This window comes from Onychostoma macrolepis, chromosome 07 (assembly GCF_012432095.1).
Source record: "Onychostoma macrolepis isolate SWU-2019 chromosome 07, ASM1243209v1, whole genome shotgun sequence".
NCBI lineage: Eukaryota > Metazoa > Chordata > Actinopteri > Cypriniformes > Cyprinidae > Onychostoma > Onychostoma macrolepis.
This window is the reverse complement of record NC_081161.1, coordinates 33036226-33053206: the sequence shown is the minus strand read 5'-3', so window position 1 is coordinate 33053206 and position 16981 is coordinate 33036226. Positions and strand designations below refer to the sequence as shown.

General features: G+C 36.0%; 1 protein-coding gene across 3 annotated transcripts in view; it reads left to right on the top strand.

The window, feature by feature from the left end:
* tp53i11a (tumor protein p53 inducible protein 11a) overlaps nt 1-16061 on the top strand; it is a 28749-nt gene extending 12688 nt beyond the window's left edge. For 2 of the 3 annotated variants that reach the window (XM_058783540.1, XM_058783539.1), the window contains 6 exons: nt 197-365; nt 9631-9689; nt 9898-9946; nt 10582-10672; nt 12451-12552; nt 13597-16061. In XM_058783540.1, coding sequence (XP_058639523.1) covers nt 240-365; nt 9631-9689; nt 9898-9946; nt 10582-10672; nt 12451-12552; nt 13597-13730 — 561 coding nt within the window. In that variant the 5' untranslated portion in view covers nt 197-239 and the 3' untranslated portion in view covers nt 13731-16061. Of the gene's footprint in view, nt 1-144; nt 366-9630; nt 9690-9897; nt 9947-10581; nt 10673-12450; nt 12553-13596 lie in introns of all 3 variants that reach the window. The other variant, XM_058783538.1, reaches the window with a different exon arrangement.
* The last annotated feature ends 920 nt before the right edge of the window (nt 16062-16981 follow it).

Genomic DNA, 16981 nt, shown 5'->3' with positions numbered 1-16981 from the left:
TCGTTTAGCCTGCAGCAAATCCTTACTGATAGCTATGATTATTCTTAGTCATAGATGTGAAACAAAATGACATGCTGTTGTTATATTTCACAAACCCTGCATATTACTTGTTGTGTATATTTTTTTCTGTTACTGGAATACTAGGAACAAACAGTTCTGGGAAAGTGCTCCTGCTGATGTATTATCGTTTCCTCAGTCCCTCTGACAGCTCATTGAAGTGCCTGCTTTCCTCTGCTGCTATGGCTTCCACACCTCCACCTCTCATGAAGAAGCACAGTCAGACTGATCTTGTGAGTCGCCTCAAGTCCCGCAAGGTCCTGGGTGTCGGCGGGGAGGATGATGACGGAGAGGTGCACAGGTCCAAGGTAACTTCCCACTTGCCTGCATCTGCATATTTGACCTCAATAGCAGCTATTCATGAAAGAAAGCATTTTTATTCATATCCAACATAACAGTATACACTGTAAAAAAAGGAAAAAAGGACAAGAAAAGGAAAAATATCAAAAAATATGTTATGTAAATCTTTATGTAATATATTTTATCATTCATAATTTCTTCATTCAGCAGTAACCACATTTATTTATTTGCTTAACTATATTTTAAATGTTTTGTGCATTATTAAAATATAATATATTAACAAAATATTTAATATATTTTTAGTATTATTTAAAATATATAAATATATATAATTTTATATAAAAATATTATATATTATATATATTACTATTAATATATATTATATATTATAAAATATTATTATTTTTGGGTTGTGAATTCCAGTTGCCTGTTTTTCTGAGCATCACATTTAGAAGCTGTTGTTTATCATTCATATATTTCTGTTGAAAGCTATTTATAAATGATAGAATACATTCCATACAGAGCTATTTTCCTTCATGGGAGGTGGGGTTACTTCACATGAACCACACATTTATTGTGCATTAGGGACACACCTGCTATGGGAGAGGTGGCTGACTAGATGAGTTGTGGCACAGTGTGGCACGCAGCTCAGCTGTAGGACACTAATTGGCCCCTCACACTCATCCTGAAGCCAGCGTGCAGTCACGTAACACCACCATGAATAACCCACAACGAGAGCTTATTGGCACAACTGCTCGCCTCACGCTCAGTGCTATTAAAACTCATGGGGCTTTGAGGTAGACCACATGAAACATGGGCGCCACTCAGACATGGTCGCCCTCTCCGCCCTTGCACTGTGCATCAAACTCTGGGTAGGGTCACAGAGAAAGATCAAAGACAACATCCATTAAGGGGCAGTCGCCCATCACCCACTGTTTCAACAGAGATGGCTCAGACGCCATACCGTATTGGCTGGAGGTATGCATAAATGCAACTCCTACTGAGCTTTTAAGGGATTCTATAATAAAGGAATAGTTCATCCCAACATTTTTTTTTTCTTCGTCTGAACAGATTTTGAAGAAATTCATCATTACATCACTTGCTCACCAATGGATCCTCTGCAGTGAATGTGTACCGCCACAATGGGAGTTCAAACAGCTGATAAAAACATCCACATGTAATCCACTTAACGTCTTGTGACTTGAAAAGCTGTGTATATAAGAAGCATATCCATCAAGATTTTTTAACTTTAAACTGTTGCTTTTGGCCAAAAAACCAGTCCATAATTCATAATAACACTTCCACCCGTGAAAAATCATTGTCCTGTCACATCAAAATCCACCATCATATTTGTTTACAACTATTTACAAACTGTTTTTCTTAAACTGTGCTTTGTCTATGCATATTGTTCTTCTGATTCAGACGATACGACCTTTTCACTGGAGAAAGCAATATTATGGAGTGCTCATTTGAAATTAAATGATTACAATGAACTCATTTGAAATTAAAAACATCTTAATGATGATTTTGTTTATTACAAACATGCAGCTTTTTGCTTCACAAGACGTAAATTGATGGACTGGAGTCATGAGGATTACTTGTGGATTATTGTGATGTTTTTATCAGCTGTTTGGACTCTCAATCTGACGGCACCCATTCACTGCAGAGGATCCATTGGTGAGCAAGTGATGTAATGCTTAATTTCTCCAAATATGCTCAGATGAGGGAACAAACTCCTCTACATCTCGAATGGCCTCAGGATGAGTACATTTTCAGCATAATAATTGAACAGTGTCGCCAGTTAAAGCAAATCATGTTTTTTGGGTACAAAATTTTTCTGTGCAAAAACTCATGTGGTAGAAAATGATTTTATTCATTACTTGAAGACTTATGCTTTTACAATATTGATTTTTCTGTCCACCAATTAACTTGATAATGTAAGCCATGATGTATTTGAAGCACTCTGTTTAATTTCCCCATTAGCTTGTCACTAAAACAAGCTATCAGGCCAGTTGCTGCGGTCAGATAAACGTACTGTCTAGCTTCCGCCATTACAAGTCTTATGAGAAAATGGAGTACTCCCTGTTCCCAGCAGTTGTCGAGATGTGTTAACCCCCCCAGAAACAACCAGAGCGAGGTGTCGATTGAGTGATGGTCTCTATAGCACAAGACATGCTCTTGTTTCTCAGTGCAACATGCTTTCTGTACACTTTAGCTCTGCAATCACTTTTCTCCTGAGAATAATCAATGGTGCACCGTATTAGCTACTGCTGTTTACTGGGTAAATACGGCAGCATTTGTTCATCAAGTCACAACAAATTGCTTTGGAAATATCAATTGAAAGAATGTTCCAAGTCTAGATATTACAATAAGCTAAACCTGTAGAACTAAATATTTACAAAACAGAAACGGCTGATGTCAGGTTGTCTATGACATCAATTTTACTGTAAGCCATTACTATTTCTGTGCTCCTGAGAGACTAAAACTGTTGCTGTGACACACGCCCCCATACAAACACACTCTGTACTATAGGGTGCACGGAAACACTTTTTTTCTTAAAGGGGACTACCACAACAAAGAAAATGCATTAGGATTAAACAAAGTGCAACTATTACATGAATGCCACATGCTTGCGCTGATTAGGATTGTGCTTTGAAGGCCACAGCAATCACTTTACAAAATTATCTTCCGCTCACCTTCCATCGCTTTCTTGCTTCCCCTATAAAATTACCTTTAGCCAGGATTTCAGCACCACAGCTTCCCATCAGAAACGGATCGGGTTTTCATCAACACTAAATTACCCATGCTATGGAGGCTTTTAGTGGAGTGTGGTGGAGTAGGGAGATGGATAGAGCCCTCTCTTTTAGGGTGGGAGAAGAAAGAGAAAGCCTGTATGTTTAATGGCCATTAGGGCATGTTGATTTTTTTTTTTTTTTAGCCCCGGAAGCCACATACATTATTTTGAGCTAGAAATGGAAAGGAACAAGGTAGCATCATTGTGATAATTTCTTATAAAGATGATGTCTATTTATGCGTTTCAAAAATATGTCAAATGTACATTGCTACTGTATAGGTTCCTACTAATTTCCTTAAGCATTTTTGACCCTTCTCTAAGATTGCAACTAATGGTTCTCTTTCGTCATCTCGTTCAAGATTCCATAGGTGGATCTCTCCACTTGATGTTTCAGAGAACCAGGGTTACGACAGTAACCTATTGTTACTGTTGCTTGGTCTGACATGCTTTTTTGTTAGAGTTTTTATGCAGACAAAGAAAAGAATAAATTGAGTGAATTATTTCTGGGATTATTCAAGAACATCTAGAACAACTGTGAATTTAAATATAAAATGAAAAGGTTTTCAGTATGCTTTTAGGTTTCATTATTTGGTATAAAGAACTAACACTAGACAAGAGCAAGTTTGATAGAAAACATGGCAGATGACAATAGTTGCCAGAGTAGGATTGGTCAGTTAATGTTAAATCTAAAGGGTTTAGTTTATCCAAAAATGAAAATTCTGTCATTACTTACTCACCCTCATGTCATTCCAAACCTGTAAGTTCATCTTTGGAACACAAATTAAGATATTTTTGAAATCCGACAGCATTCTGACCCTGCATGGACATCTTATGCATTCTGAAGATGAACAAAAGGTCTGACGGGTTTGGAATGACGTGAGGGTGAGTAATTAATGACAGAATTTTCATTTTTGGGTGAACTATACCTTTAAGGCCAAGTTTAGTGAAAGGTTCATTGACCTTCTTATCTCAACCACCTGTTTATGTTTACACACAAAATGTACACTACCTTTCAAAAGTTTGAGGTCAGTATAATTTTTTGAAGAAATTAATACTTTTAGTCAAAAAGGATGCAAATAATTGATAGTAAAGACTAGGGATGGGAAGATTCCCCGATTCGCTCGGTGCATCGGCATAAAAAGTTAAGATGCGATGCATAGGTTTAAAAAGTGTGCATCGGCTACAAGTTGGCATTTATATCGCGATGCATCGTTTCTAACATATTTGCATCAGTAAAAAACGATTTATTTATATATAATTACTAGTGGATGCGCTATACTTTTATTATTTAGAAAGTGACCAATAATCTGTAACCAATATTTTATATTTAGATTGATTTCTCCTCTCTAAACTGTTTCTCAAGCGCGTTCTCTCATCATCACTGCTGCTGCGTGAATATGTTGAATCACAACACCACGGAGACCCGAGGAAAAACGGGGATTAAAGTCCAAAACCTGGCTTGAAATAACCTAACAAATCAATCGGGGCTAAAGCGGTTCCATAAACGACAAATTAAGATGACGCAATCTCACTAATTTGTGCACGTTTATTCTTAAGCAGCCCTTAATGTTGATCATGGATCAAATCGACCCACCATGGCAAACAGCGAATATATTTGTGCTGTTAAATGCATTTGAGATGTTGTGTTTTCCTCAGTGCATAACTGACATGTCACCGGTATATTTTTCATCTGTAATTGTTAGAAAGTCATGCAAATATATCCATTTTGTTGTCGAGAGTGGGCGAGGCACGCGAGAGCAACGAGCGCCAAGTACTCCAGAGTGCAATCTGGACGATGGGGCGGGGCGACACATTGGGGCGGTGCGACACGTGTCGCTCCGCCCACCCCAAGTCCATTGGTTTATAACACGGCAAATCTTATTGGTGTAGACCTGAGCATGCGCATTCCTTTGTGTATGATTTTGTAATTGATTTGGCCATATTACAGAAATAGTATGTGCTAACTCTAGAATCATAGGCCTATCTTAATTATTATCTGTTTAGTAACCATGGTAATTTTAGTCAGATGAAGTCATTTGTTTACAAATAAACTCTTGATGACAGCACTTCCGGGTTCTTCAGGCTGAATAGCGCTTCATTCATATTTCCTTGAGGATCGGCAGGCCGCGGAAGTTGGAATTTTATACGCAAATGATGATAATTTACTGTATTTTAGAGATGGACAAACACGAACATAAGCGGCTGATTTTACGTTTTAAAGCACAACCGTTTTTTGTTGTTGTTTAAAGAGATGAGTTGTTGCCTACGTTGTTCAATGCGTCACAAACTTGTAGGTTAAAAGTGCTAATAAAATGTTTTCATGGCAAGCTCAATGTTTCCTTGTTTATATCTTAATAAAATATTTGAGCCTATATTGATTCTCTTACAGTTTTTAAAGGTTCCTATCTTATAGTAAATAAGTGTCCGTGACATTAGATATTAACAATCCAATTATTTATGTATCCACACCCTCATTGTGTGTGTGTGTGTGTGTGTGTGTGTGTGTTATAATCTGTGTACGGGATGAATTTATATTCAGTTATTAACACTCGATCATTGATTGTAGCCATATAGACCTGCATAACTATTGAATATTAAATCACTCAGAGCTGTAAATCTGTGCAATAGATACGTGAGCACTTTTAATGAGTAAAAGAGACCTTCTCTGTGATACATTTTTTTATTTATTAAAGACTATAATAACTATCTAAAATCAGTATGCCTAATGTAGTACAGTGACTCCTGGTTCTTTTCAAAGGATTGAGCAACAAAACCAGTAATTTAATTTGTGCATATAGCCTATATAAAAGTAGGTCAATAAAAATGTTGCAGAGAAAATTAACATTTATTGCTTAAATACGCACTAAAGCACATTAATAATAACATTTGCTGTAGGTCAGATTTAATAACGGCTGTTTTAGTAAACAAAAACATTTAAAATAGGCCTATTTGCAAAAAAAAAAAAAAAAGTTTTTATTCCCATTGTCCACACATAAAACCCCAGTTCACGCTGATGGACTATTTGGTATTATTGCCTTATTTGTCACCGCAATTGTTATTTAAAATAAAACCATTTGCGGGTTTGCCCTATGTCTTACTGAACTACAGTGAATTATCATCATATCCTAAGTTATTGCTTATCCACCGATCCTAAAATAAAGAATATAGGCTACATATAAATATACATTATACAAAACAGCTAATCTCAAACAGTGGATCTTTTTTTATCAACATCAACCAGCTAAAACTGCTCAATGTTTACGAATGTGTCTGCTTCGTGTACAGTGAAAAGTGCAATAATATCTGACTTCATTTATCGTGCAACCCACCTGTTGAGATTGAGGACCATATTTACGTTCATCACACAGAAACATAATTAATATTTCTCATAGGTGAGGCTGTTTGTAGCATAGGTAGGACTATATCATGGCCACGAATTAAGAATTTGTTACCCAGACTGAATTCGTGAGCCGCTATTACACAGCTCTGTTCTGCCTGAAGTACTCTGATGCCGCTGGAACATAATCTAACTAATTCGTCATAAAAAAAACAAAAAAGAAGAAGAAAAAAAAAACAAAACACATTTGCTAATTGATTCCAACTAAAATCGCTGTTGTTAGCAATTAATATGTCTGTAGCACAGCCAAACAGCGTAGATCATTCATAAAAACGTATATAAAAGAATGCTAGTGCGCAAATGTCTACGCCAATAAGCTCTGCTGTATTATAAACCAATGACATTAGGGGTGGGCGGAGCGACACGTGTCGCCCCGCCCCATCGTCCAGGGTGCACTCTGGACCTACTCACGAGCGCTGCTGCGTGCATGCACACTAAACAGAGGGAACACAATAGAATAATACTGCAATAATTCAAAAGGGACTATTGTAATAGGTAAATCAAATGTAAGCTAGTGCAGACTACTAATTACTAAGCTCAAATGAATTAAAGGTGGGGTATGTAATTTTTCAAAAACACTTTAGAAAACTGAGTCGGGGCAGAGTACCAAAACAAACTTGTAGCCAATCAGCAGTAAGGGGCGTGTCTACTCATGATGTGGAGTAGAGAGCGCTCAGTGAACAGCTGAGCCGAGCGACAGAAAGATAGAGATGGCGGATAAAAAACAAAAGAGGAAAACGTCTGCAGAACGATAAGGCAAGAAGTAGGACCCGTGTAAATATCGGATCAGCTTTCCAGCGCTGGAGAGAACTCAAGGAGCGGAAGGCTTGCGATCGGATGCAGAGGTTGCTTTTTTTCTTCTCGATAGGTGAGTAAAACCGTGTCTACACCGGACACGCCACTCCGTCCGGTGTAGACACGGTGTACCATTGGTTTTGCTTTGTTTCACAGAACTAATCTGTAACACAGTTCGTAGATCGGGAAGAAGGAGGCGGGAACCGGCAAACATTTAAACAAAGTTTTAATAAAATAAGCAAACATAAAAGTAAAGCGGCAGCCCCTCACGGACGACTGCCGCACATAAAATACAAATAAAAGTCCAGGCCTGGTCCTCTCTCGTCTTCCACTGTCGTCACTCCTTTTTTTATCCTTCCGGAGCTCCTCCATGGGACTCGAGACCGGTGAGTGGCGCAGGTGTCGCTCATTATCATTAACTCCACCGGCCTCGCTCCGTTCCCACGGCTCTCGGCCCCGCCCCACACGCCACATAATCGTTGCCTGGGTTGCGTAAGTATGTGTGGGACGGAGCTATCAAAATAGGGGCGAGACCCTTTTGGGTTAGCGGCGTGTTTGTTTTGGTGATTTCAAATACAGTATCAACATTGGCTAGCAGAAATCGCTTACCCCACCTTTAATGTGTGTTTCTTATAGCAGTTAAAATAGTCATTTTATTTATTATTTATTTTCATTTTTAATTCAGTGATTTTAACTTTGAATTTCAATGCTTTAAAGAGCAATTTTAGATTGTAATGTTCCAATGTTCTGCTGTCTGTTCTGCAAACTATAAAAGGTACAGTTGTCATAAAACCAGAGAGAAAGGCTGCATGGCTAGTAACTGTCAAAAAAGTCAAATAACATTATGTGAGAGAGTGGTAATATCATTGTATTCCTATTGGTCAGTATTAGAGGAACTCAGCTTAGTCTGACAGTTAACCTGCTTTAGACCAGATTAGTTTCCCAGCATAAATTGCCACAGTGACTAAACTTGATCTAGGCCTATGTTAAATTTGCTTTATGGAACCAAATCATTTGACAATGAGTCAGACTAACTGAAATAAGCCTGGCTTATTTGGTAAACTTGTTTTATGAAACAGGTCTCGAGGCATTAAAAGTGATATTATTTTCTCCATTGCATCGAATCGCATTCTGTTGAATTGAATTGAATCGAAAACAGATCACACTGCATCGTAACAGGGGTGAATCGAATCTAATCGCATCGCATCGGTAGCTTCATATGTATCGAATTGTTGGCTGTGCATTGAGATGCATATATACTATATGAGTCATGAGATGCACATCCCTAGTAAAGACATTTAGAATGTTATAAAAGATTTCTATTTCAAATAAATGTTGTTCTTTTAAACTTTTGAAGAATCCTGGGAAAAAAATCAAAAGAATCATGGTTTCCATAATCATATTACGCAAAATGTTTTCAAAATTGATAAAAAATAAGAAATGTTTGAGCACTGTTAGTGTTAAGCACTAAATATTTTGAGCACTAAATCAGCAAAATTCAGCTTTGTCATCCAAAAAATAAAATATATTTTAAAATATATTAAAACAGAAAACAGCTATTTTAAATTAAAATATTTCTCAATATTACTGAATTTACTGTATTATTTTTTTTTTTTTATCAAATAAATGCAGCCTTGGTGAGCATTAGACTCCTTATTAAATTGCCTTCCTGTAACTCTTATTTTAAAGCTTTCATAATGTTTTCATAATTATGTTAGATGCAAATTGCTTACTTGTATGCTCTTTTAAACAGAGCATTTTCTTGCAATATTCCATGTCACTTATGGAATCACGAGAGTCAGTCTACAGAAAGAATTACGGTATATTGTACCACCTTCAACATTCTTTTCTGTCTGTCTGATTCTGTGTGAAGGAGCTGTGCTCCCCTGTGGCCCACAGCCTGGATTACGAACAACAAAGCCATCATTGTGAAACCACCCAGCCTGCTGTCAAAATAGACCTATTAAATCAAAGCAAAACTCAAACTTTCCTATCAGTCCCTTCAGATTCTACACCAAAGTTTCCAATTTCACAAAATAAAAACGTGTCTTTCTGCATGGACCATTCAGTCTTGGCAGGCTTGTGCTATCAGCAAATCTGATAATCCTACTTTTGTGAGTCAGGCCTGTTTTCCTAAATTTGACATTTTCCTACCATGGGCCTGTATTTTTTCATGCCACCTTGGTCTGTTTATAGAAAGATTGTAATGTTTATCAAAGCCATTCATGTGTCTTACATGTGTCTTATAGTGTTATATGCTAATATTGACATTTCTTTCATTTTGCAGATCAGTCAGATGTTGGGTAATGAGATGAAGTTTGCTGTGCGTGAGCCCATTGGTCTCCGGTAAGACTTTAGAAACGATCATTCTCTTCATATCAGAGTACCGACTTGTCTTGTCTCTGTCTTTGCATGTGACATCAGACACCCTACTAATTTAATTCTGTGCAGTTTTGTTTTTTGCCAATCCTTGAGGGTTTTGATTGTGGCTCATTTGTGTCTTATTAGAGGCCAGCTGGTTTGATGTGTTGTGTCTTTCCCTGTCTCATTGCAGGCTCTGGCTCCTCATCTCTGCAGTGCTGTTCACATCCATATCCTTAATGGTGAGCATCTTGGGGGGGTCATTTTTTTTTTTTAAAGAAATTAATAATTTTATTCAGCAAGGATGCATTATTTTGATTAAAAAGTGACAGCAAAGCCAATTATATTGTTACAAAAAAATTACTCTCTATTCTTTAAAGAATCCTTAAAAAATTTATATTTTAGCATAACAAAAATATTTAGCAGCACTGTTTTCAACACTGATAAGGAATTTTACTTTAGCACCAAACCAGCATAATAGAATGATTTCGGGAAGGAACGTGTGACACTGAAGACTGGAGTAATGGCTGCTGAAAATTCAGCTTTTTATATAATTTATAAATTTTAAATATTATATATTAAAATAAATAAAGTTATATTAAATTGTAATAATTTGTCACATTATTAGTTTTTATTGTATTTTTGATCAAATAAATACAGCCTTGTTGAGTATAAGAAACTCCTTTTAAAATTGTTAAAAAAATATATTATCAACCCTAAACTTGCTTTTCACTTTTGAATTTAGAATTGACATTTCTTGTTTTTCTGTCATCTTAGAGTTTTTTGCAAATATTAATGCCTCTCCCTAGAGTTCCTTTACATTCATTACATTCCTTTACATTACGTTCATTATGTGACCTTCTTTTCTTTGTTGTAGGCCTTGGCTTTTCCTAGCCAGCTATATGCAATAATATTTGAGATCACCACCTCGAGGATCTCCATCAGACTCTATGGAGGAGCCCTTCTATGTATGTTCAGCTTTATGGGATAAGGTTTGGAGTAAGAAAGTTTAAAACTGTAAGGGATAATAATGACAACAAAGTGGCCTGTTCTGACTTACACATAGGGCTGTGCAATTAATCAAATTCGATTATCATGCGCATCTCGTCAGTAAAGCCGGTTTCACGATTAGTAGTAAATCGCCATCACCTGCTTTCAGATGGAGCGGCATTAACTACACAGAGCTGTAGGTCACTGACAATGAACTGAAATGCTGCTCCATCTGAAAGCAGGTGATGGCGATTTACTACTAATCGTGAAACCGGCTTTACTGACGAGATGCGCATGATAATCGAATTTGATTAATTGCACAGCCCTACTTACACATACACTACATTGACACAAAAATGAAGGAACCCTTTACATATAGTGAATTTCACTATTTCACACATGTAAATAGCAAACAAGTCTATAATGAGATAAATTATAAAAAAAGACAACAAAAAAAGTATGGCATTTGTAAAAGCATTAAAGATATCGTTCCTCCACCTCCATGTTTTTTATAAAATAATGGGGGTTAAATAATGGGATGATTAAATGCGCATTTCTCCACATACCGTTGGCCATGTCGCATATACATGTACGTCTATACACTTTCGCTTTTTCCACTCCATCTCAATTTATGCACAGCAAATGCATAATGTAAACACATTTGTGCAGGTCTGTCTCCCACTCACAGGAAATATTCATGACTAGATGAGCTTTTCTCTGCCAGATTAGTGTATGATTTCAAGTGATATGAATATTTTACGCCTCTGTTTTAAAAATGGATGAGTCCGTATAATTCCATTTAGCCACATATAGGGCAGGGCTTTCAGAGTGCTGGGCAGTGCTACTGTATTGGGACTAGTAATGACCCCCTGCTGGTCCCAGGATGCTTCACAATAACAGCACATGCCTGGCTCACCCCGTGCTTGAGCTTACAGTCAGCCGTAGGAGGTCTTGTATTATAAAAGATTGCAGGGGTGGCTTATGGGTGTGTGAAAGAGACTGTTTTGTGGAAATAAAATCCCTTTCCTCCTTATGCCCTTATTTCATTATGAACAGCAGCCTATTTGTCTTTTCTCCATAATAGCCTCTAATTCAGCATAAAGAAGTTTTCCCCACCCCAATTTGTTTAGATTCCAGCCTTAACCAGTGGGGGATATAGAATATTATGCTAATGTGATTACATATATTATCTGTCCGAGTGCTCATGATTCTGCAGCAGAGCCCTGGAAGCTTTGTTGTATGTACACATGATATTAGTATGCACATTTCAGAAAGGCTGTATTTTGCAGTCTAGACCCCTCACTGAGCTCCAGTGGTCTTTATACAGTGTGACACCTGGTTTAGCTCACAAACAATTCATACCCCTGTGGCGATGCAAGGTGTGAGTGTTCTTCTGTCAGATCAATGGCCAGTTCGATGGTGGGAATTACTCAAGCAAGACTGGAAAAATAGTGCTGGCAGATGGCACTTGGCAGGGTTGAAGAAACAGCTACTCTCCGTGTTATCTGTATCCGCAGTGTGGGAGGAGATCAGAAGGACTCTCTGCGCTTTTTCCCCCGAACAGAATCAGAATCCACAGCAGCATCAGTCCTCTGATCTTGGGCCAGATTTCAAGCTTTTTAATTCTGAGCCTAAGTGTTTGGGTGTTTTTGAGGAGATTCTGCATTATATTTAATAGATAAGGCCCCATTTAATGTCTCTACCTGACTTAGAATGATCTCAGAATTGACTCTGAGTGTTTTGCTTTTCTCAACAGGTATCTCATTAATTCTGTGGAATGGCTTGTACACAGCAGAAAAGGTCATCATTCAATGGACGCTACTTACGGAAGCGTGTTACTTCGGAGTACAATTTCTTGGTGAGAGAGGGTTTTTTTCCCCTGAGAACAGTGGGCAGACAGTGCTGAGGGATGGGAGAATGGAAACTGACATTTAATCTTTATTCTAACCGTAATTAAGGGAAAATTGATTTAAGCCACTTCGGAATATTAGCAGGGCTTAATAATACGTTTTTTTTTTTTTTTTTTACATGGTTTATTTTTAACCTATTTATTTTTATATTTGTCAGTTTTTTCCATATTTTTAATATTTTTTTGAAGTGTTATGTTTTATGATTACTGCGTGATAGCTATAAGTTTATGAATTTGCTGGAAAACAGTGCAAAGTATTATAATTGTAACCCATTCTCAAGATGCTTCCAAGTCTATTACAAGTCAATAAAACCTGATGAAATCTGTCCTGAAACTTTCTTGCACTGTACCTGAACCATTGGGCCATCCTTATTGTTTAGCACTGGTTAATGTCTGGAATACTCATTGTTCTTAAGGCTGTACTGCCCTCTTATGGCAACAAGCTCTCTTTAAAATCCAATCCAAGCACAAGCTTCAAAGGATTAGATACAAAATGAACCCAATAATCTCCTAAAATAAATGTTGAAGAAAGTAATTACACTTACTGTATTTAGGACTGCCACATAATAAAAGCCTAGTTCTAAAGTTTCTGCATCTACTGGAACTTTACGATTTAGGTTTTTATTTTATTTTATTTCATTTTATTACTTATTTACTTGTTGTTTTTAACTTAATATTATATATATTTTTTGTTTTAATATTTATGTATTTATTTTATTTTATTTTGTTATATTTTTATTTTTAAGTCCAATTCAGCCTGTCTCTTACGGCATTGTTTGTTGCTATAGCTTGTATTTCCAAAAGAGGGCAACATGTTGTTGCCTTTCATTGTATACATTTGCGAGTTAAATAGGTTTGTGAGTTGAGTGTTGTACTGTAGCTATGCTGCATGGCACTCTTTCGTCTTTTGCTAAATGTCTGTACAGTATATGCTTCAGACTACTACTTTGTCTGACTTTACAAATTAGTCTCTGTACTCATTTTTTTCCCCAGTGACATCCATCACCCTCTTAGAGATGGGCACACTGTCCAACGGAGCAATCGTTCTTCTTCTCAGTGAAACCTTCTTCCTCTTCGTCACCTTGAGTTACTATCATCACCTCGGCCGGCGCGCGAAAAAGATATGAAGGAGGCCAGCAATTTGTTAGATGAGTAGATTGGCAGCACAGAATGCTTTGAATACAGTAGCACCACTGCCTGGACCAAATGAATTTACACTTGACTGAAAATCAACCTCTGTTTGTAGGGAATTTCCATTTTATTTAAGTACAATATCTGGGTATTTACTCTCTTTAGATACAGAGGGCCACAGATCATGACTATTGTTTTTGTTACATTAAGTTCACCACAGTGGGTATAATTATTTGACAGCTCACTTTTTTGTAAAAGCATTTTCTGAGAATTTATTGTATGGAGGGTATATTTATGGCACATTTATAAATGTCAGAGAATCCCAAAAGTGTCATATTAGTTTGAGAAGATGCCCGCAATTCATGTCACATTAAGTAAGAGTTTAGTGAACTTCCTCTGTGTGGTGTGTTATTCTATGGCAAGAATGTAATTTTATAATGGTACTGGTTTTATTCACCAGGCACAAGAGGCACAGCATGACACAACGTACAACAATTAATACAAGACAAAGGTTAAAACAAGGAATGGCATATATACAAAATTAATAAATGCATACAAATTTGAATCTAATATTACAGAAATGCAACTGTTACATTTACTTGTAGTTACTAACATTTCTAATAGATTTATTTCATTCATTTGTAATTCAGGTAAATTGCTGTTAAAATTGCAAAGTGAAGACTTTGCAAATACATTCCTTTTGAATTTAGGTTCCCAACAGTACATTTTGTGATATGGTAAGAATAATGAATGTAGTATTAAATGGTATTTAATGTGTGTATTCCAGAAAGTACCTTGTTAACTTTGTAGTTGTAAATGTATTACTGTCAAATGCAGCTCTGTTGCTTCAAACAAAGAAATTCTACCCCTATCAATTCAGATGTAACTTTTTTTTTTACTACTTTATATACCTAATGGACATTTGCACAACATTTACGGAAGTAAATAGTGCAGTTATAAACTCGGTAAAACTCCCCATATATGACAGATTAAAAGATTACAGAGAATAAGTCAGTTGAAAAATCTTTTGAGGATTCAGGTGATTTTTTTGCTTTTACTTCCATGTTCTGATCTCCATGTTTTCATGACATTCAAGCCGTAGGCTAATAATGGTTTTACTCTTGCAAACTTTGAAAGAGTATTAAAGGGACAGTTCCCCCAAAAGTGCAAGTGCAACAACATTTATTTTTATTTTGGTGCAAAACTTCTATGGAACAAAAAAGGAATATCATAATAGTGCTTCATACAACTGAATTCATGATGGTTTCTTTGTGTCTCGTCATTGACAGTGAACTTCAGAGAATTTTCTGTTTTGGGTGAACTATTCTTTTAACAACTACCATTATGCACAACAATCATACATTTTAGAAGTGTATGTAGTAAGATATGCTTAATGCCTTTAGTGATTGTTGCATGAAGTCAACAATGCAGATCGACAGTAGCGCTAAAATGTAGCACTTTTATAAATATAAAATGTCAGATTAGTAAAAGATATAATCAGTGAACAATACTTCTGTTCACCTTCCACAGTGTTAATTAAAAACTGTTAGCATGTTGAACTTTTATTCACTTTTTATTGTCACTATGATGTAGCCATAAGCGAATGTTGCATTTCTTCTATCATACTAATAACGTCTTGCCCAATATCGGCAATCAGAGTTAATTGTGAAAAATAGTATAAATGATTACTCTATAATTAGATCTAGCAGGTGTTATTCCTAATAGTATATGCTTCCATCACAGAACTGTCATTTGAGATGTGGACAGTCACACTGCCTTCCCGTAGATCTTAGATACTGCTTCCAGTGAAACACAAATGACTTTATTCCAAAGGGAAATCAGAGGATCATATGAATATGTGCTTTGGAAAGGGCAAGTTAGACAGTATTTCAGACAGAGGAGGTGTGTGATGAACCCATTTCATAATTCTATATTAACTGCAGTACTTCAAAACCAAACTGATGTTTGTTTATTTATACTGTACATCTCTCTTGAGTTTAGTAATAGTTAATTAGCAAAACAATGGACCATGATTTAAGTCAAAGCACAGTTTATGATCATATATATACTAGACTCAGTATCTTTTTAAGTCACTTTTTGCTTTGTAAATATTTGAATGATTCAGGAATGTGTAACACTTAAACATCTGTAAACTTGCAACTTTATTTGTATTTGTTTTTGAGAAAGATGATTGCAATGTTAATTTTTAGTATATTTGTTTTTGGTTCTTTTATGTGTTTTGAAAAAAAAAAAACATGTATGACAGGTATGTATCTACTTTTTGTAGAGAAACAGTGAATGTGCTTAATAAATCTAAAGTTTTTCAAATGGAAAAAGTATTCTGGAATGATTGACTGATTTTTACCCAGAGAAGGAGCTCTGATTCTCATCTGTAGCTAAAGGTGTTTAGAGCTGTATCCAAAAGCAGTTGGATGAGGTCTAATATGTATTAAAACAGAGTCACTGATGCCACTGAACTATCACAGAAAATGTGGTATTATATATCCTTGGCGATTTTTAGAACTGGTGCTTTCTCTTTCAATATTCGTTGTTATGAAGGCTTGGAATGAGGCGCAGGTTTGTTAGGTAATGATACAGCTCAACTGTCCTGAATGTACTGCTTGTGTTTGATTCAGATAACTGGGCTTCCCCTTGTCAGGACTTTTTTAGAAGATTATATTTCTCAGCGCAAATGCTGCTTTCACTTTCTCATTGACAAAAGATTTGTTCATTGGACAGGAAATATTGCAGCACATACTGTAAGATATATTGCCCTATATCATATATGACGTATATTGTAAACATTACAAATTAGGTAATAGCCTATATAATTTTCTCATTCCTCCTCTGGGTAGATGAAAATATAAGTTTATGATGTGGAAAATATCCAAAATAAAATATAACATGTTAATATGTATATGAAAATTTTATATGGTTTTACATGTTGCAGTATATCAACAATATAATATTATATATGCAATTATATTTAAAAAATGATACAAAAATCGGTATGTTTTTGTAATACTTTTTAAAATGCGTGCCATATACTTATTGAGCAGTTTTAGGATGGATATACTGTATGTGTACGTTACATTTATGTCCAAAAATGTATTACACATAGTACATGAGCATATCCTACATAGCTAGATATGTTAATATACTAATATTTTCTGTAATTTCTAATAGGTTTATATAGGTTTTACTTAATATGAGGATAAATTTCATATATGGAAATTCAATAGCCTAA